This window comes from Anoplopoma fimbria, chromosome 4, assembly GCF_027596085.1.
Source record: "Anoplopoma fimbria isolate UVic2021 breed Golden Eagle Sablefish chromosome 4, Afim_UVic_2022, whole genome shotgun sequence".
NCBI lineage: Eukaryota > Metazoa > Chordata > Actinopteri > Perciformes > Anoplopomatidae > Anoplopoma > Anoplopoma fimbria.
Genome location: NC_072452.1, coordinates 19,972,432 through 19,994,843, shown reverse-complemented (window position 1 = coordinate 19,994,843; position 22,412 = coordinate 19,972,432). Strand labels below are relative to the sequence as shown.

The 22,412-nt window shown below is 42.0% G+C and overlaps 1 protein-coding gene across 1 annotated transcript in view; it reads left to right on the top strand.

Moving 5' to 3' along the window:
- The first annotated feature begins 281 nt into the window (after window positions 1-281).
- slit3 (slit homolog 3 (Drosophila)) overlaps window positions 282-22,412 on the top strand; it is a 238,724-nt gene continuing 216,593 nt past the window's right edge. The window contains exons 1-3 of the mRNA XM_054597169.1: window positions 282-481; window positions 15,791-15,862; window positions 22,104-22,175. Coding sequence (XP_054453144.1) covers window positions 282-481; window positions 15,791-15,862; window positions 22,104-22,175 — 344 coding nt within the window. The remainder of the gene's footprint in view (window positions 482-15,790; window positions 15,863-22,103; window positions 22,176-22,412) is intronic.

Below are 22,412 nucleotides of genomic sequence, written 5' to 3'. Positions count from 1 at the left end.
ATTTTCTGACCTTTTTTTTTTTCCTTCTTCTTCTTCTTCACTGGCATGGGAGCGTTTTAAGGGACACTCTTGACTGATCGAGTCTCTTGAGAGAAACTTTTGGTGAACTTCTGCAACAAAGATTGATTTCTGCTCCCATCACTTCTTCTTCTTCTTCTTCTTTTTTTTTTTTTTACCTAAAAATTCTACCACATAGTCGAACGACCTCTCTTGACCTTTTTTTTTCCCCCCGGGATCCTTACTTTTCAATTAACTTCGGTTTGGAGGTACTTTCAGTGGATATGATGCCTCGGATCGGGAGGGAGACGCGGGCTCCTCTCTGCCGGGTTTGGGCTCTGGTTTGCGCGCTGCTGCTGCTGCTGTGCGCCGCTCCGGTGACTGGATGCCCACACAAGTGCAGCTGCTCCGGGTCGCATGTGGACTGCCAGGGTCTCGGTTTGAAGACCGTGCCGAAAGGAATACCGAGGAATGCAGAGCGCCTGTAAGTGGACTTTACATGACAGTTTAAGCAAATCTCATTGTCTGTCTGTCATCCAGCAGCTTCCCTACATATCCCAGTGCGCCCCCGTGGCACATGGTGTCACATGTAAGCATCCTGTAGGACTCAGGACCGAGCTATCAGAGGGGGTCTTAAAACTTGACATTTATAACTTTAGCTGTGTTTACTAAGTGGAAACGTCATGAGTTTCTAAAGCTCTATTTGTCATCCATGGATCAATACATCTTGTGCCATTTCCCTCTTGGAGAAGTAGTATCGTTGCATCCAAGTTCCATGTTGAACTGAAATGAATTTCAACTCTGACCTTCAGTCAGTCATCAATATCAATCAATTTTATTTCCAGAGTAATATTCATTTCTGGTTTTATTTAGCTTGTGTTACGGTTACACTTGTATCAGCTTATATACGAGTTCATACAGATGAGTAACTTTTACCATTTCCTTGCCATAAAGTAGAAAATGAGTTAAACTTTTCTACAAAAGTTGATTTAAAGTGAATTGAGTTGGCATTTCAAACTTTTAGAGGCATTTTAGCCTGATAAAGTGGATAAATAGGAAAATACCCCTCTATTACTAGTATTAAGCTACCAACAAGGGGTTGCTTTTTGGGATAAGTTACAAGTACAGTGTACCTCCTGGCTGAAAGAATACAATACTGCAGTCCCTTTGGTTGTACACATAACAGAAGGTGTACATGATACTGCCCTAAAATTTACCGGTGACCCCAGTGAATGGAGGAAGTTAAGAAAACAGTGCTGAAGCAGCTTTAGAGCGTAAAGTAATTACGTTTTCAAACAGGTCAAAAGGAAAGGTGAGGAGACGCAGCGAGCTCCTTAAATCTTTTTATGTTCTTCCACACTCGCTTTGAGACTTTCCAAAGTTTTTCACATGTTCTTAAAGTTTGAATGGATCCTCAGTGATTTGTGTGAAATCCTCAACAAGGATTTTTCTCTTGAAGAATTACTTTCAGCGTGTTTTTTTTTCGAAACCTGGTGACAGTTAGTCTCAAATGATATTCATTCCTAAGGCAGAGACAGACCCCTGACAGCCGCTGCTGCCACCTCTAGCCTGATCTTGACACGTATACACCCCCGCACACACACACACACACACACACACACACACACACACACACACACACACATGCACACACATGCATTCACAAACACACACACCTATGTTGTTAAGGTATGGAAGTGATTATGCACGATAACGGAGCAGCCAAAAGCCCCGCAGGGGATCGACAACAGACCTAACCCTGAGACAACAAACACAATCAGCAGGGCTGCAGAGGGAAGTGGGGGGTCGTGTTTGTTGATGTGTGTGCGTGTGGATTGTGGGGGTACTAATGAATATGAACATGTGATTAGCATATGGCCGTGCATTTCTCACTTTTTGCACGTGTTTGTTTTAGATATGTTTGCGTGTTTGTGTGTGCGTGTTTGTGTTGGCCGGTGCGATTGTGTTGCTTGCGTGCGGTTTGAGTGAGTGTGAACAACGAGGCCCATACCTCTCCCCTCCCACAGGACCGCTGTGACCTCCCAGGACCTGTTGGCTTTTACACAGCAATCCCCCGAAGACATTTACACCCTAGGAAAATAAATAATTAGAGCGGGCTGTGATGGGGAGGTGGGATAAGGGGGTCCCCGGGGTGGAATATTTGGGGTAGCAGGGCCCTCCCCCCCCCTTTCCCTCCCATTTTACTCCAGAAACTATGTGTTTATGTTTCCCTGATTTATCCAGGTCAGTGTTTCAGCTGTGACTTTGGCCAAGAGTTGCTCTTTTCCTCCCTCTTTCTCTCTCTCTCCCTCTCTGCCCGCCTTCATCTTTCTCTCGCCGTGCAGATATATTTTAGGGAGTCTGAGATGGGAAACATTAAAATGGATGAGATTCCAGTTCTAAAGGTTACGACAGATGGGAAACTTTTCAGGAAGGAGAGATGAGTGTTTATTGCACTGAGCGGGGATTTTGCTTTGACAAATGGGATGCGGTCCACATGGACAACAGATTCGAGTAACAAAAGTGCCAGATTTGTTGCGTTATGAGGAAAAAATGCTAATTTCCATCCCAATTCTTGAATATCTCCTTAACTTTACAGTAGTTTAGAAATACTGAATGTCGACACGATCAATGTTTTTAATCCCGTTTCACATTCTTTACTTTCAAAACGTCACTTATTTGCATTTGTATGTTGTAGTGGAAGGGAGAGCCATTGAAACTACATATTGTTTCTAAACATACATAAACTCATTATTTGATTGCTTGTAAATGCAAAGCAAATGCCACTTTGTTTTTTTATGTCAATCGTGACTGGAAAACAGGAGCCGACAATGACGTGTTTATAGCTTTTGAATGTAAAACTTTACCTTACATTTAAAAATTCTAATGGTGATCCAACTTACATTTCTTTTCCCATGTTGTAGTTTGGTTGTGTCTCATGTTGAAGTACTGGTTTACAGAAATGTTCAGTTACATGAGGAGAAATCCATAGAGAGGGTGGGAAATACAGTATTCTCCACCAATAGCAGTCTCCCCGAACCAGAGTACTTTGCAACAAGACCACAAGACATGTGGCGTTTGAGTAAGGGACATGACTTTCGCCTTATCTTGAGTGGAAAATCTTTTTCAGCTACTACTGCACTGCTCGCTTTATCGCTCTCGCTCAAGCCACATGTACCGAATAACATACTCTCTCTAGACTCTGTGGAGGTTTCTGAAAACAAATGTAGAAATTCACTGTTAGGTGAAGAAGAAGAACACGACAAAGATTGAGGGAAATCGGGCACAAGCTCAAGTCCAAGGTGTTCGTGATGAAATAACTTCATACTGATGTACAGTATAAAAAAGAAAAAGTATTCAACACAGATTTTTACTTTGAAGGCACATGGCAGCCTAGAAAGTCCAATTGGAAAATGGTTAAAAAATCACCACTGTGGTCCTTTTCAACCTGCAGCGTTAGTCCCCACTTACTCTCTTTATTACACACAGTTACTCTGAATCCAGTTCATTTCCACCACCTCCAGAAGGAAAGAGTGAGAGCAACAGTCAGAGCCAGAGTCCACCTGTCATAACTACACAATGAATCTCTCTTAAAGCCCCCGTTTTCTCCACTATTGTAAACAGAGCATTTGGAAAGGTTAATGAGAAAAAAAACAGTGGTGGCCTCAACTGTTCACTTAACACACACACACACACATGCACTCACAGGCAGCCTCGCAGATTACCTCAGGCCAGTCGATTCCGTAATGTCCTCCTTGGGAAGCCACTTGAGACCTCATTTGCATCTAATTTGGGTGGAGGGTTTTGGGGGGAGGCTTAACAGGCTTAACGAGGCCGGGTAAAATGGATTGGAAAACAGGGACGGCTTTTCTCTCCGGGGTCCAATTCACACCTGCCCAACAGGGACCGCACACACACACACACACACACACACACACACACACACACACACACACACACACACACACACACACACACACACACACACACACACACACACACACACACACACACACACACCCTGGAGTGTTGATTTTTAGAGTTGCAAATTCCAAACTGTTGCCCCAACTGCAGTGAAACGAGGGGAAGTTGAAGGCTGTAAACTCTAAAAAGGTGCCTTCAATAGGTTGAGCTGCAATCAGGATTTTTTTTGGGTTGTTATATGTGTGATCACTTATATTTTCTGTACGTCGAACTGTGTGTGGGTGTGTGTGTGTTTGCAGTTGAGTGAGTTCACTGCTGGAAGCGGCAAGCCGCCTGAGCCAACTTAACACAAACTAATTCAGATTTTAACTGCCTATTTTTCTTTTCCCACTCTAACGGCACTTTGAGGAAGTTTTGGCAAGTTTTTTTTAATTTTTTTTACGAGCAACACCTTCTCTACTTTCTTTAGCCTCGTCTGGCACAAGATAGACGTCTTTCTTTTTTATTTCCCCTCGTCAACTCTTCATCTTAACATCAGCTTTGTTTCTTTTTTCCGACATCTCTCGCTCTCTCATCCCATCGCTCCACCTTTCTTTGTTCTCCTTTGTGTTAACCTCTCCATTTCTTATTCCCACCCTTGGCTCACTCCATCTTCTCTTCTGCCCCATCTCCCTCTCCCTTGCCTCCTCCCTACCTCTCCTCACTGGTTTCTCTCTGACCTCCACCTCCTGCTCCTACACTCACTCACACACACACTTTCAGCAGCATCTCTGCAGTAGAGTTTTTTTCACAGCTCCCATTTCCCCTCAGCGTGCCAACCTACCACCGAGCGCACAATACGATCCTGCCACTGTGTGTGTGTGCATGTGTTTTTGGGTGTAGAGTGGAGACACACACACGTTCCAGCCTCTGCTTCTGGCTCTTATCAAAGCTTGGTGTTGATTGGCCAGTGGACGCTGTAACCACCACACCCTCAGCTATGAAACGGCATTCCATGGTGGGATTGGAATCTTTGTGTGTGAGTGTATTTGGGTGATTTTTTACTTTGGTTCTTACCTGTGCATGTAGCAGACCAGCTTATTTGTGCAGACGCAATTCTCTTCCCCTTAATTTTAAATAATTTGATTGGATCAAGAACACTGATCACTGGATTGTTGTGCTGTTCACTTTAGTTTTCATTTGTGACCCGAGCATTCGCCTGAAGTCGACGGCAAACAACAAAAAAACTCTGATAAGTCAAAGATGCATTGCCCTGAACTCTGCTAACCAAGCTGCGTTGGTTCTTTGCCAACTTCTGTGGAAACCAGGGAGCTAATTACTGATGTATGTCGTTGGCGCAGTATTTCTGTATATGTGCGCTACTTTGAGGGCAGCTTAAGTCAGCACACATGCTTTGGTGACTTGAATTAAAGCCATCGTTCAGTGAAGACTGTTCTTTACTGTTAGGTTATGATGGTGATGTAATACATCTGAGGAGCAGCCGAGGGTTATTGCTCTAGCAGACAAGTCTAAACTAAGAAGCAAAAGCCACAATGAGCTTGCTGTTCTCAAACAGCCTCTTAATGTCACGCCTATCATCTGCGGGCATCTCGTGGTAACCATTTTGTGCCCTTCCAACTATGTTTGATTCAGTTATGGTATGCCAAATGGCACAAGTGAGGGTAACCAATATTTAGTCTGCAGTTCTAGGTCAGTGGGTGATATTCTCCTCCCCAAATTTCTCCAGCATGCGGGCACTTGACCTTTCTAAATAATGACTTTCCGTCTGCCAAGGAGGCAGCAAGCTGGCACCGACAGTGGGCACTGCCCTTCTGGGAAAAAAGAGCAAGCTGGCAGCATTAACACACTGTATTCACATGTACTTTACACACAATCAATGTACACACACAGGCAAGGAAGTGCACGCACTCACTGGCATACGTACAGGGAAATATATGCAGACAAATGAATGCACACTTGCATCAATGTACACATAATTGTACTGCACTTGCGAGGACCCTCACTGACATAATGCATTCCTAGGCCCTTACCCTAACCTTCATCACAATTATGCCAAACCCCAACCCAACCTAATTCTAAACTTACCCCTCAAAGGAAAAGTTTAGTACATCACATTACAACTGGAGTCTTATTTTTTGTCAATTGTACTTGTTACATTTACATGAGATCTGGAAACATAGCTAACAGGAAGCACGAGAAATTAGAAGTTAGAAGACTTGACAGGTTGTAAACAACAGTTAACAACATTATCTAAAGCATTTTATTTGTAGGATAAAGTAGAAATGAGCAAACCTTAAATCCCTTTTTGCTCAGAAACAACTGTGTGCACAAGCACTGAAAGTATGGTTCGTCAAAGCCGGACCACAAAGAAGGTCTCTTAACTGTGATGGATGTTCACAGCGAATAATTTGGGTGATTATTTCACAGTTTGCCGTCATTTTCTCTTCAAAGTAAGTTTTGCTAACCTGGGGGTTGGTTCAAAATCTCTATGATCGTCTGACGGCTTGTGGTCTTAGCTATATTTTTTGGGGGGGAGTGTAATGTGATATAATTACAGATAAGAATGATGATTTGATGGCCGAGACTACTAAAATAAGACTCAGGTTGTATGAAACTATGATTGTCTTTAAACCCTCAAACAACCTTTTGAAGTATTGAACACCAGCCAAAAAATATAGTCATTCTCAATGTCCTAAAACGATTCCTCACAAAGATGGTACAAAAACAAAGACACGAGCATTCCACCATGAAAAAGTTACATTTATATTCCAATTAAAACACATACACATGCATGGAAGCAGAATTGGAGAAGAAGAATTTACGCGTGCAGCCAGCGACTCACACACACACACACACACACACACACACACACACACACACACACACACACACACACACACACACACACACACACACACACACACACACACACACACACACACACACACACACACACACACACACAAACACACAGTGCACACTCATCATAAGGCACATGCATACACGCAGTGCACTCCCATGCTTTCACCGGATTAAACATGCAATTGGTTGTAGTTGGAAACTTTGACGTATAACGAGAGAGAGAGAGAGAGAGAGAGAGAGAGAGAGAGAGAGAGAGAGAGAGAGAGAGAGAGAGAGAGAAACAACCCAGAGTCACGAATGACCCTCTGTGACTTTCTGCTGAAACAGAAGTCCTCAGACCGGAGAACTTCAGAGTGTGTGTCATACTGTAACGCCGGTCTGGTGTTGTGTGTGTGTGTGTGTGTGTGTGTGTGTGTGTGTGTGTGTGTGTGTGTGTGTGTGTGTGTGTGTGTGTGTGTGAGAGAGAGTGTGAGTGCGTGCAGTACGCTTGGAGTCATTTGATGTTAACAAGCTATGCCACTGTTTTGTTAGGCCACTGTCACCAAAGCAACACATCATATCCCTTCTGCAGGGACTTTTTCTTTTGCTCGGTGTGTGTTTCTGTGTGTAGCCCCTCCGCTATATGTGTGTGTGTGTGTGTGTGTGTGTTTATTTGTGCGCAGTGCAACTTGCACCACAATTTTCCCTTTTTGCTCCAATCTTCATCCAAGCCCAAAGTGACAGACCTGTTTATGTAACAGTTGGAAACTGTAGAAGAGAAGCTGGTCACTGCACTTTGCATGTGTGTGTTTCTCCATCTCTCAAGCTTTTCTCCATCATTCACTTTCTCTCAGTCTCTCGTTCGTTTTCATCCTAACCGCTCTTATTCTCTCATACTCTTTTTTTTTTTTTTTTTTTTTTTTTTTTTTTCCCGACTTGGCCTCTGCTGAGGAAGCAGCAGTCCTTGTTCTTGTCAAATGGCCTCTCAGCAGCCAAATTACCCCCCCACCCCATTTACTTACAGTACAACAGTAGTAAATCTAGACAAAAGCAATGCAGCCCAATATAAAAGAGCTGACCAAATACAGCGCGGTTTTACAGACCTCTTGGCTCGTGACTCCAAAAAGAAAAGGGATGCTTTTACAGGCGACTCCCTAATGTGGTCAAGCCTGCGCGGTCAACAGCGACACCAAACTGTGAGTTTCGTTAGGTTGACATGGCGTAGAGACCAGGAGGGGAGAGACAAACCAATTGTGAGTGAGGATAAACAAAGAAGGGGGACACAATACTCCCCCTAGATTGTGATACAGTCAGATCACTGCATCAACAGGTAATTTAACAGACAGAGACATCAGCAGGAGAAGATTATGAGGGGGAGTGATGGGGGAGTGAAGATGAGACGGAGGGAGCTGTACTGCGCATCATTCACACAGGATTCCCCTTTATGGAGCGAATTGAGTCTCCTTCAGTCTGCTGTAGGGAAAGTATTCTACTGACTAATAACTCCTTAATCATCAGTGTCTCTGCTGCTCCTTCCTCGCTCTTCTCCGCAAGAAATTCTCCCACGTTTTGTTTAGTTTCTGTGTTTCATTTCTAGACCTTGCAAATGTCAAGAAAAAGCAAAGTAGCTTATTTGTGTACAAACAGAATTTTTTGTTTTTACCCATTGTGACAAATATGTGGTGAGGAACATCGGCCAGATAAAATGTTAAATGTCAAATGTCAGAATGTTTCCGAGAAGCTTGCATAGCCTACACGAGAAACAATCTCCAACAGTGGGGTCAGTGTCTTGGCTGTGTGTGGCTGTAAACGCATCACACCAGGCAAACCTTTGTCTTCAAAGCTGATTTCACTCAGTGGTGTTTTGCAAATACTTGTTTTTTGCTGCGTAAGTTCTACTGTGGAGGATTTTGATGTCAGTCTGTGAACATACTACTTTTTTATGCAAGTGGTAGGAAGCCAGACTCGAGTGATTTGGTTGCTTTAAATTCAAAATAATTAAATTACTGGCAAGGTTGAGTTTAATAAAATAATTGTTCTTGTGTGTAGAACTACACAACAGATGGTTGGCGTAAAAACTGTGCGTTTGGTTTTAAAGGCCGTGCCACAGATACATTTGAGAAAGTAACATTTATTCATGTTCGGTCTGAAAAGTTCAAATTTATGTATACTGAGCCTTTATAATATTGATGTGAGCCTTTGAATAACCCACCATTTGTGATTTTAAGAAGGACATGGTGTCCCCAAACGAAGCTCTTGTGTGAGTGTGTGTGTATCGGTTGTTCAGATGCCTTTTGCAGTGCGTGTGAATGTATGATGTGAATGCCCAAAACCTCCGAGTGACGACTGCCGTGCATCCCAGAGAGCAGTTCAGTAATATGAGAGAGTTCACTTCCTATTGGTATCACTGTGACAGAGATTGAAAATAGCAGTAAACGCTCACACGGGCCACCAAGCGTTCCACATAACCCCCAATTTTTCCAAAACTTGTAGATTCTTGGAAGCTCTTGTAGACAATACATGGTTTCCAAACAGAGACAGGGACATGTCGTTCTTTTGAACGCTTTCCATGATCACAGCTTATACTTTCATAATTTATGTTGAACATGGTATTTCTTTTTTTTACTATAATAGAGAACTTGTTCTACTTGACCCAGTCTGCTTCTTCTTGTCAACATGAGATCTTCATAAGTCTGATACTTAAAAAATGTTAACTATATTTATTTAGAAAAGATCACATTTTTTTGGGTGCGTTTGTAAACCAATCTCTAAAAGCTCTAATATGACAGCGGACGGGTAAGTTAAAAAGGATAAAAGAGTCTGTTGAGGATTCTGTTGCTAGTAGCAACCACTGCTGATAGAGTTCCGTAGCAGTTTAACGTTGTTTCGTGTTTCAATTTCTCATTCTCATGTAATCGAGGAAATATTGAATCTTTTATCTGCTCTCCAAATGCCTCTGTTCGATCATTTTATTATAGATGTTTTGTGATTTGCTAGATTTATCAATTTACCGATAACCAAGCTAGTCATTACGTTAGATGTCTGAAGCTAATGTGTTGCTAATACAACATTCTGAACAACTGTTTCTTACAGTGGGGCTAACTGTGTTTCATATTTCACACAATGTGTTACTGTGTTGATCTTAAACTGATTATCTTTCTCTTTTTGTCTTCCTGGCACAGAGTTGATACAACACATTTGGTCTAGCTGTTAAATGGTATCTCATCATTTCTGTAGTCACAATCATTAACTTTGTTGCCCAATTTCATAATTGCTTCCACTAAAAACTACAAAGGCTAATGCCTTCTCTTTAACATTTATTGGAAGTATGATAAGCTTGTTTGATTTGCACCTACATGCACAGTGAGAGCAGAACAATTTGTTTAATTTGATTTCCTTTCAACCATTATCGTTTTTCTTTGCTTCAAATGAGATGTTGTAATGCTCTGACTAGTTTGGCTTCTAAGCTTCCTTCCCCTTAAGTTAAGCTTCATATCAAGTGAGGTCACAATTAATGATTAGATCAAAAAAAGTCTGAGCAGCTGCTGTTAAATGTCATATCGGAGCATTTGAAGTAGATGGATTGAAGTAGCAATGACGGGTAATTTTGAAGCAGCTTGACGCCTGCCCTCTTTTTCTGTTGACCGACGCACTGTGGAGCGTGGTGCTCAGAGGAAAAGGAAGAGGGCAATTAGGATTCCTTGCCTAACTGTGCGATTTTGAGAGCGAAATTGAGCATACCTATCTAAGCGAGAGAAAGAAGGATGGAGAACAAGAAAGGAGGAATGAGAAAGTGAAGCTGTTCGAGAGCTTTGCGGAAAATAACAGGAGATTAGGACAGGAAGCCAGCGCATTCGTAAATGAACCATTGGACGCAGACCAACAAAGGATGAAAGGGAAAGGATGGAGTGATGGAGAGATAAAGGACGCAGTGCCTGATAGAGTGAGAGACAAAGTGGAAACAAGGAAATGTCACAGTGTCAGAGACCGTTAGACAGAGACAGAACAGAGGGAGGAAACTGTTAGCAGCAGTTAATCGTTATTCCTCACTGTAGACCCAGATAGAGAAAAAGAGGGCAAAGGTCGAGAAAACAAAACAGGACGGATTGAGATAGGAAACACACAACTGGCCCAACATTTTAAACATTTTAAATCATGTCTTCTCTTAATATTTCATGATTTACCAAAGAGGCCAGTCCAACTTTTCATTCCATAGAGCTCTTGATCTGTCATTTGTTTAAGTTTCCTTTCTAATAGTTATTTCTCAGTTTCTTCTCAGTCTCTGTGATAGAGCTGCCACCAATAAAGCTGTGCTGTAAGTGAATCAGGCTCCCACACACCAAACGTGTGTGTGTGTGTGTGTGTGTGTGTGTGTGTGTGTGTGTAACCAGTAACCTGGCCCAAAGCAGCCAGACTGCAAGGTTCACTGGTTTCACTGGTCTGTGGTGATATGTGGTGGGGAGCTGCCTTTTGTGCCTGTGCTGTATGGTACATTAATTCACTGAGCACCTGCTGTTTGCATTCTTGTCTTATCCCGTTGTCGCACACATACACACACACACACACACACACACACACACACACACACACACACACACACACACACACACACACACACACACACACACACACACACACATACACACACACACGTGCGCCTTACCTCTGCCGTGTAATGGAAACAAACAGCGGTGAGAGCTTTTGTGCTTAGAGCCTCTGGTTAGCTGTCTGACTGCCAGCTGGTCAGTTAAATTTAAAGCTAAGCTAAGCTTTACTGCTGGGCGGGTCGGACACCCACACTTCAGCAGACCAGGTGCATAAAAATGGCCGCCTCGCTAGTTTGAAGTCATTCAGATCCTCTGGTGCCATTTTTATTGGCACCAGAGGAGTTTTTATTAATCTTTTTAGGTTGGCAGCAAAAATGAACTCTACAGCTGAATTAAATCGTTTTTAACTATAATGGCTGCCCGCTTTTTTTCAGGTCTCTTTTAAACATTCTTTCCTGAATTCTCCATAATTTCTGCGTGAAACAAAGATCTTACTGTATGGAAGTTCATAACTTAATGCACAACACTTTGGCAGCTGCCAAGGAAGCGAGAGTGGACGTAGTAACTTCTACATTAAGGCTTATGATGGAGCATTGCGGGAGTTCAGGCAGAGCATTGAAGCTGCTCCTTCATTACTGCTGATTGGCGTCAGGTGCTTGATTTATGCGTCGCAATCATCGGCTACCAGCTGATTAGTAATATCAAACATATTCTAGCAGGTGTTAAGCTCAGCCGTGATAACCTGACGTTTCTCAGTACTTATCTGCTCACTCTTTTTTACCTCCACCACCCACTCCAGCCACTTGAGATTTTGATATTTTTTATTTAATTAAGATTAAATGTTCGAGTATGTGCTAATTAGGGGGGATTAGTTCTCTCATCAGAATTCTCGCTGCTCTGTTGATTCTTTGTGAGCCAAATTAACCGTGTAGGCATTTCCTATAAATGATCAGTTATTTGATGTAAATTAATCTGACTGAAACAACGTTATACTGTAAAGATTGTTGGTAGCTGCTCACTCTTCATTTAGGCGTCTTTGCTTTATTGTGGTTGTTTATGTATATTCATTTATGACAAATATTTATGACAGCCCACCCACTGTGTAATCATTTTACATAGCCAGTAAGTTGCCCACTAATATTGATCCACAACCTTTTACATGGGCACAATAGCAACAACAAGTGTTATATAAATAATAATAATAAAAAAACATTAATATGTATATAAATAGGCAAATTCAACTTGGTCCATTTCTGTGGTTTTACCTTATATATCTGTCAGGCCATTAAGTCCTTCGCTGGATATTGGACCAAGAATGAACATAATTCATACAGTTTTGGATGTACTTTAATAACATTGGTAAACAGAACTTTTAGTAAGTAGGATTTACCATATTATTTGTTCTAGCCATTCGAGATGGCTGAGAGGGCAAATTCTGAAATAGTGTTTATTTTATTATCAAAGTGATGTTACTGGCTGTTCACCATTCAAATAATGTCTAGACGTCATACTTGTCGCCTTTTTGTTTCTGAATACTGAGTACTGAGACTTTGTCTTTGTCTTTGTTTGACAATGTTATCATTTAATTTTCACACCACATCTCGTTTTGCTCCGGCGATGACCTCGGCTCTCTCACTTGTGAGGTGCTGACGTTAGATGGGGTGATGGCGCTCCACCTGGCTCTGTATCCTCACTGTTTGTTTGAGTCAAGAGTGGTTTCCCTGGTGAGAGCACAAGTTTCCACTGTGACCAGGAGAAAGATGGAGATAAGGATGGAGAGATTAGGGGGGAAAAGGCAGACAAAAAGAAACCCTGAAGAGTGGGAAAATGTAGCCAACTGCAAAAGAGTGAGAGATTGAGATAAAAGAAGAGAGATTAAAGGGGGAGGCAGAAAATGGAGGGAGGCGAAGGAAAAAGTGTTTAGTCAACTGTGAAAGATAAGACATGAGAGATTGAAAGAGGGGGAGACACTGTAAATGGGGGAGATTAGAGAGAAAAAAGAAAAAGTGGAGGGTAAGGCTGGGATCATGGGGGTAAAGCCGACTGTGAAGGACTGACAGATTGACATTAAAGAGCGGCGACCAGAGAAAGGACAGATGGAAGAAAGATGAAGGGAAGTAGGAAGAGAAAAAAAGAGAAAAACTGAAATACAGTGAAAAGATGAAGACAGACAGATAGCAGAGGGGTAAGACAGGGAGGAGGAGATGGATGGAGGTGGAGAGATGTGGAACAGAAACTTTCACTCAGAAGAGAGTGGATACTTGAAATTACAAGTCAACAAAAAAATAAAAAAAACAGTTTCTTTCATCACGGAAGCAGCTCTTTCCTCAAGTTGAAAATGACAAATCAATACCGTATTGAATTGCTCACCACGTCCAAGAGGGCTTATCAAGCTGCTTCGCTTTAGAAGGAACTGGCAATTACACACACACACACACACACACACACACACACACACACACACACACACACACACACACACACACACACACTGAAAGCCTGTGACAAAATCCAGCAGCATGAAAGTCTGGATGACGGGGAAGTGGCTCGCTGTCAGAAACTTATCTGGTGTCTAGAGAGCACTGGCAAGATGGATGAGGCTCAGAATCATCATGAATTTCCTCTCTGTTTTTAAACAAAAATGTTTTCTTCCACCCGCTTGGATCACTTGATGATGTGGGTTTCTCTGTGATTACAAGGAATGCAACATTATAATAACAGCGTTTCGGGAATTTGTCGGTTTATGACCCATTGCAAAACTATTTTTAATTGATTGTTTTGCACTTTATGCTTGTATTAGTTACATGACAGGTAGTCTGACTCACCCGATGTAGGCTGTTCGTATAAGCCTGCCATTGGCTCAATATTTCTCTTTCACATTCTCCTCCCCTTCCTCAATTTCAACTAACTATTTCAGTTTAAATTCAAATAAGCAAGAGCGTTTTTTCCCCCCCCTATAGCAGAATGAGAATGGATGCAGCCAGTTAGCATACACGGGGCAACGCTAGCATTCCTTTGGCCCCCTGGCAAAAATATGTCTATTTAATGTCCTTTCAGCTCTTTTGGTCTCCAACAACTCATGAGGGAAATATCTGTCTCCACTATGCTCACCAGCTGGTCAATAACTTCTGTCTGTCTATCTGTCAATTTTTTGCTCTGCAGTTTTGGCTGAAAACTTCTCTTCTTTTTCTCATATCAAGAATCCTCTAATAGAAACCCTTCTTGACTTGGACCTCATTCTGAGAACTTATCTGTAGTTGCTTATTATGTGGCTGGGGATCTTTGATCAGCAGTAATCTCATGTGACCTCCATCCATAGCATCAGATGAGATGCCCCGGAGCCCTTTCAAGGACCCCTGTTGGACCCCGTTTTAAGCTTCTGAAAGTGCGTCCTTCGACCCACAGCAGCCCTCCCTGTCTCGGGCCGGAGTATGGCTCTTGTTAGCGGTCCTTGCCATGGCAGCTCGGAGAAGCCTTTTGAAACCTAATATGGTCTTAAATCAGATTTATAAATGTTTAGGTGTATTATGAAAAACACACACGCAGGCCAGTCCTTGGCATAACCAGACTGTTTATGTGTATGTGTGAGTGTGTGCGTCAAGCGAAAGCTTACACGGAGACGGAGTCGTGTGTATGTGAAATAGGAGAGAAAATTGTGTGTGTTGTTTGTCTGCCCTCCGTTGTGTGTGTGTGTTTTTTTCCCCTTGCCCTAATTCCTCCAGTACGACAGCGTTTCAATAAACAGCATACCGGTATAAAGGGAACCAGTCTACACACACACACACACACACACACACACACACACACACACACACACACACACACACACACACACACACCACACCCACACACCCACACACACACACACACACTCAGGCAGTCAGTTCACATTGCAGTGTGCATACATTGTCCACCCGTAGTTAAAACAGATTGAATGACAGCCAGGAAACACGATAAGCTTTTAAACTCTGATGATGGAAAGAGAAAATAATTTCATCCCACACTTTTTTTTTTTTTTTTTTTGCTGGAAAATGTTCTCAATAAGTCAGAGCGGCAGGAGCGCTAAGTGTGTGTGGAGAAGTGTGAGCGTGTGCGCAGAATTTTCCTGGTGCTTGTACGGTAGGAGTGTTTGTGTGTTTTGGTTTCCGTTTGTTTGTGTTTGTATGTTTGTGTGTGTGTGCGTGAGTGTGTGTGTGTGTGTGTGTGGCCTCATATGCTGTGGGCCGTTCTCACGCTCCGTCCTGGTAACACATTCACTAATTTGACTGAGTGAGAGAACACACACAGAGACTCACAAACAGCTGACACACATGTCGTTCCTCACTGATGTTCACTTGCTTTTAAGCATTTTTATAATGAAGTCATATGCTTTGCAGATAATACTGTGTTATATTACGTTAATTCAGTTTATTAAACTCAATATTTATTAATGATCAGATTTGATAAATCAGATTTGTAACCTTTGTGTTTTCTCTCTGTAGGGATTTGAACAGAAACAACATCACCAGAGTCACCAAAGTGGACTTCTCTGGCCTCAAGAACCTCAGGATTCTGTAAGTCTGTTTCTTTCTTTGTTTCTGTCAACATTTTGTGTTGATAAACCATTCACTGCTGCTGAACTGACTGTTGCTGAGCCAGGTTGTTCAAATTACATCGAATGTTTTGGTCCCTCTTTTGGGTCCGTCGTGTTTATTTGTTACTCGGGTTCGTTTCCAAAGATTACAGGCCTCATGCAAAAAGTTCAACTTCTCTTTGATCTTTTCTTGTTTGCTCATATGAGAGTTTCAAAGTCAAAGAAAATTCTAAGAACAAGGAAAGCTGGGAATGTGACGAATTCTCTGAAATCACTCGAACTTGCCACTTAAGAACAAATCTCTTTTTATGATTCGTTCTCACATGAGCTCACTTTTAACGAACACGAGGTGCTTCAGAAAACAACTGCGAGTGTAGGGCTACTGTAGGATTGAAGGAATGTAATTAGTATTTGATTAAATAACTGTAACACTGAAAGAACATGCTTTTGCAAAAATGTTTGATAGCTTCAAATAGCTTGAAGCAGATGTTTTAGTTTTCTTCCCATGGCGTGACATTGACATCTTCCCGTAAAAAACATCCACTTCCAAGTAGATGTTTTGGCTTACAAAGCGTGAAACTTACTACATCCCATCTCCAACAGCCAGTGTTGGTCTCTTTTAACCATGTAGGTGATCTTCCCCCCCCCTCAGTCAAATGGCTTAAGTTGTGTCAACATGATCACCCCTCAACACAATTGGCGTATCCAAAAATTCTTATATGAGATGCAATCAAACGATATGAGGATTTCATGTTTATTGTACAAGGTACCAGCAGGTCTATTATAAACTCTTTCTTTTTCCTCATTTTGACTCTGTATTTGTTTCTTTACAAGGAATCCCATTAACAACAAAAAAAAAACTGCCATGCTGGAGCAATTAGGCAAGTGCTATATTTACCTAATAGGCCTGTATATGGCTATAGGGGAAACAAGTCTCTATAAAATAAAGTTTCCCGTCCTAATTAGGGATTTGCAGAGCAGCAGAGAATGCACGTGTGTCTTATCCAAGGAGTTGAATTTCCTAATTACTGCATGTTTATGAGGTTAAATAATAAAGCAATTATGAGCTGACACGCCAAGCAGCAAGACTCCCATTTGTCAAAACCAGCAACGAAATGTTAAACTGGTGCAGATATGATGGTATGCAGGGAATGAACGGCTGAAACAAATGTAGCAGTGTCTGAATTGTTTGCCAGAAACTGTGAGTCATGTTTTATATGAAACTGTGAAGGAAAAGATAACTCAGAATTGACTCCCATGTCTCTGAACAATAGTTTGGGAATGCTGAATTTTTTTGAGTTGTGCAGCACTGGGTCATCCACAGATACCAGAAGGCCTTTAAAATGAGAAATCAGTAACAGACTTTCTGATTCTGTAAAGATGCACACGGGGGATTTGTAAAAAGTTGTGCACATGCTATTAAACTACAGGAAAATGAAAATAAATAAATCAAAACCTTATATTTCAACAATGTACATTGAAAGGTTTGTGATCTACTGTACAGTAATTGTTTCTTCTGTGCATACTGGCCACAAAGAGCTGAACTAACTTGATCTGTCATAACTGGTGATTCCAACCATTGTGATATAATATCTGTTCAGAAATGTTTTTGCCTTTGGGACCTCAAAAAAGAACATAAAACAGCTGAGTCGCACCAACAACAGGCAAACTTACTTCCAAAGGCAATTTATTGACGACAGACTTGACATGTAGCTGTCAGTAAACATCTCAAATGGACATTTATTTCTAAATGATGAATCTTCATCATTCTGTTGTCATACTTGATGCTCTTGAAAACCCTCCAGTGACATGCTAAAGTCATTGCTGATGATCTAACTCGTCATATCTAAACAGCTGCACCCCCAAAGGAGTGTGTGACTCCTTGTCTCCTCTCAGCTGTCCTAATTGCCTTCAAGGGCTCTCTCACTCTTCTGCCTCAAGTGGCCCAAATGTGTGTCCGTGCATCTGTGTGTGTGTCTTTGTGTGTGTGTGTGTGTGTGTGTGTGTGTGTGTGTGTGTGTGTGTGTGTGTGTGTGTGTGTGTGTGTGTGTGTGTGTGTGTAAGGTCTATAATAACTATAATCACTGTTTGCTGCATGCAGCTTCCCTCCTCACTCTGTTTTAACCAGACCGGTAGATAAAAATACCCTCGGAGCACAAACTACGACGAGGAGTGGAAATAAGTTTATGCTTGTGTGTGTGTTTGCATTTGTTAGTGCATTTGTTTAACTATAACCATACTTATGAGGACTATGATGGATTTGGGAAATGTTCAGGTTTCATATGTGTGTGTGTGTGTGTGTGTGTGTGTGTGTGTGTGTGTGTGTGTGTTTGAGCAAACTAGAGAAAGAGAGACCTTTTATTTGTGTACCTCCTGTGCACTTAAACCAGGGTGAGAAGGACCAAGGGAAAGAGACTGTGTGTGTGTGTGTGTGTGTGTGTGTGTGTGTGTGTGTGTGTGTGTGTGTGAGAGAGAGAGTGTGTGTGTTTGCGTGTGGTGGGCGAGCAGCTTGTTTCATGTGGTCGGTGATAAACTGCTGTGACATTTCCCCGCTCTAAATCTCTTAAAGAAATGGGGAGGAGATGGCTTGGGAAAGGGAAGATAGTCTGAGAAAGTACATACACACACTCTCCTTCACACACACACACACACACACACACACACACACACACACACACACACACACACACACACACACACACACACACACACACACACACACACACACATTGTTGCATATTATATCAAGGGATGAACAAAAGCCTACTTGGTCACACAGAATAGCTTTAACCCTTATCTGTAGGTATTACTGTTACCAGACCTCTATATCTCTCTCTCTTTCTCTCTCTCTCTCTCTCTCTCTCACACACACACACACACACACACACACACGTACACACACACACACACACACACACACACACACACACACACACACACACACATCATGCCTGGTTCTGGGATTCCTGGTCACTTACATACATCCCATGGGAAAAATTTGCATGTAGTTAAATGCTTCTACCATGTTTCCCAGGGAAGGATAATAGCTGCAGACCAAAGTATTCCTCGATGCCCATGCTTACATATACAGTAATTATTGATAATTAGTCGTGTGAAAATACTTCACTCCCATTACAAATAATCGGACTCCTGTTACACATATCAACCAAACTAAACTGTAACATATCAGGTGTATTTTCAGCTGCTAAATGATCTGGTCGTACATTTACATCTCCATCTCAGAATTCAAGACAAGTAAAATGTTAATTGCACTAGTTTGTTGCTATTGTAAATCTTCAAACATTGTGTCTGACCTCTTTAAAGCACCCTAATCAGACTTTCTGCCGTAATCCGATTAAACCTTTAACATAATGTGTTCATTTAAAAACCCGTAACCCAACCCAGCAGTCTGAATGCTCTTTAATCCGAGCGGTCAGACCGTCTCGCTGTAATCACAGACACAGCTTGTCTCGGCATCCGTGCTGCCTGCGCAACACTTAGCGTAATATCTTTGGCAGCAATGCCTCGCAAGATTTCTTCCAGACTGTGGCGAAATTGAGTAATTCCAAACAAATTTGGACGTAGGTGAAAAACTTAGAGCTTGATATTGAACATTTGGCTGCGGGAGAAGTTAATGTGGTTTCACCCGTTGTGTGTAAACAACAAGTGAAGTTAATATCCCCTCAAGTATTTCCTTATTTCCTTCAGACGCCAAGTGCTCTTGAGTGTGCCATAAGGAAGCGTGACATCATTGGGCTCTTTATAATGGTTGCTAAGACTTTCTAATATGGGTGAATGGAAGTGCTATTAGACACACCAGGCCCCACACACATGAAATCAATACATGTTTTCTCTCCTTTCTCCATCTTTCCCCAATCTCGATGACTAATGCTACAGACGGACCAACATAAAAACAATACCTCATCTGAACAATACGCCAGCATCGACTCCCCGCACCATGTGTTTGGCTCCAGATCCACTGCCTTTATAAACCCCATTGAATAAATCAGCATGCGGTTGATCCCTCATTTGGACAAATAAACTCTCATAGTTACTCAAAGTTATGTCTTGATTTAGTTTACCTCGAAGTTTACGGAATAGGCCTTTCTATCAGGATAGAGAAAATGTAGCAAAACTAGAAATAAACATGTTGGCTTAAGGCTGTCTGGACTGTAAATCACGACTGATGGGCTGCAGTCAGGATGAGTCTTTGGGTGTGTGCGTGCTACCAGTGCTGAAGTCTTTATCTGTGTGTACGCTTTACATGTTTACACACATATCAGACATGCGCTGTGTATATTACATTACATTACAGTCATTTAGCAGACGCTTTTATCCAAAGCGACTTACAGTCAGTAGTATATTACATATCATTCACCCATTCACACACTGATGACAGGCTACCATGCAAGGTGCCACCATCAGACTCTAACTAACATTCATGCAACATCCAGTCCACACCGATGGCAAGCCTTCAGGAGCAACTTGGGGTTAAGTGTCTTGCCCAAGGACACATCGACTGCCGAAGCCGGGTATCGAACCACCGACCCTCTGATTGGAGAACTACCTTGCTCTCCACTACGCCACAGCCGCCCCCTTATATAGCCGTATATTCATCTTTTGTAAAATATGTATTTTTGCCTGGCAATGTTTGGTTGCCTTTGCTTACTAAGAGTTTACACTTAATTCTGCAACTCTCGTTACTTTTCTGTAGCGTATGTTTCTCTGGATAAACTCCTTTAAGCACCAATTTCCACTTAACATTTGGTGATTTTTGAAAAAAGATACGATTGGTTTTAACTAATTTCTAAACCAACTGAAGAGAAAAATGCGGAGAGCATGCAGTATGGTTGTGTTGGATGATTGATGCTGTAAATCATTTCAACCCAGATTGTTTTCTCACACTTATGCACGCATGCATGATCAACACGTGTGCTAAAGTTATTTTCTTTATGTGCATTTCCACGAATGCATGTTTGAGTAAGTCTGTTATCTTTCAGCCAAGTGCATGCTTCTGTCCAACAAATTGTGTGTGTGTGTGTGTGTGTGTGTGTGTGTGTGTGTGTGTGTGTGTGTGTGTGTGTGTGTGTGTGTGTGTGTGTACAGTGTGTTTGTGAATAGAGCCGCTATGACAGACCGCAGATTAATGGCTGTAATATAGCTGCATATCTGTCTAAACATTTTCTTTATTTAAAGGGAAGGTCATGCCAAAACAATTCAAGTCCACATGGCAGCCCACATATCGTCTCTTTTGATTCAGATTCTTCAGTCCTCCTTGGTTTCTTTGTCTTTCTTTAATATCCCTCTCACTCAATCCATCTCTTTCATTCTCTCTCCCTCCTCCTTTCTCTCCTTTCCCTTTGCTTCCTCCATCCTCTCTTCATCTCCCTCTCACAGCAGCCTCTTCTTCCCTCCGATCTCCCCTGTCCCCTCCTCTCTCTCTTTCTCAGGAGATGTCACTCCTAACATCCTCAGACAGAAAATATAAACACTCATATCTGCGAAGATGTTCTCTCTCCTTCACTCTTCCCATCTGGAAAACCTTAGATCGCCCCCAAAACATGACAGCACACTCATGGAAGAGAAACAAGAGGAATATGCACTGCACTGGGAGCAGCACTGGAAAGCCAGACGATAGACGGAGCAGATATCCAGTGAGGGGTGGAAGAGGGATGGGTCGTTAATTGTTTGCTTTGGCTCACTAGATTGGGACATTTGTGAAATGCTCCGTGTCTTAAACTTTTCAAACGTTTGCTTGGTGCCAGATTCATTTATTCAGTGCTCTGATTCCTTGTTTATACAACCACTTTCTTAAAAGTGCAAATGTCTCCTTCAATGTTTGAAATCTCTTTATTTCTGTCTGGCAAGCAGCTGATGTTTGGACTGTCCAGAAAATGAGATTTATCTTGTGTTTATCGCTCTGGTTCGAACCTCCAGGTCAGCCTGGAAAGTTGGCTGAGGATAGGTGTTCCCAACTGCATAGTTCTACCACAGTTTGATATTTGAATTAGGACTTCTTTGAAGAAATACTTACTTCCACTATGTAAGGTTACTGACTTTCTCTATTGCCTCCTTTGACCGACGGCCGACGGTCGGAATAATAGTCAAGATAAGATCCCTTATCTTGACTATTATTCCCCGAAGGCCGTCACATCGTATGAATTATGAAATTATGAAAGTAACTACAACTGCTGTTCTTTTCTCTGTGTTCATCACTGTAGTCATCTGGAGGACAATCAAATCAGTGTTGTCGAGAGAGGAGCCTTCCAAGACCTCCGACTGCTGGAGAGACTGTAAGTACACCACCTTATATTACTACCTGTTCTGCGTAAAAGAGAGAAAAAAAAGGTTAAACAGCTGATGCAAACTAAAGATAGTTTAGGAAAGTAAAAAAACACCAGGCTAAAATAAAGGACAAAAATAAACATCACAAAATATGCAGACATGAACACCAGCAAACACGACTTCACACGTGTGCAAATATTTGACTTGCTCCTGCAGATTTTCCATTTCCCCAAACATACACACAC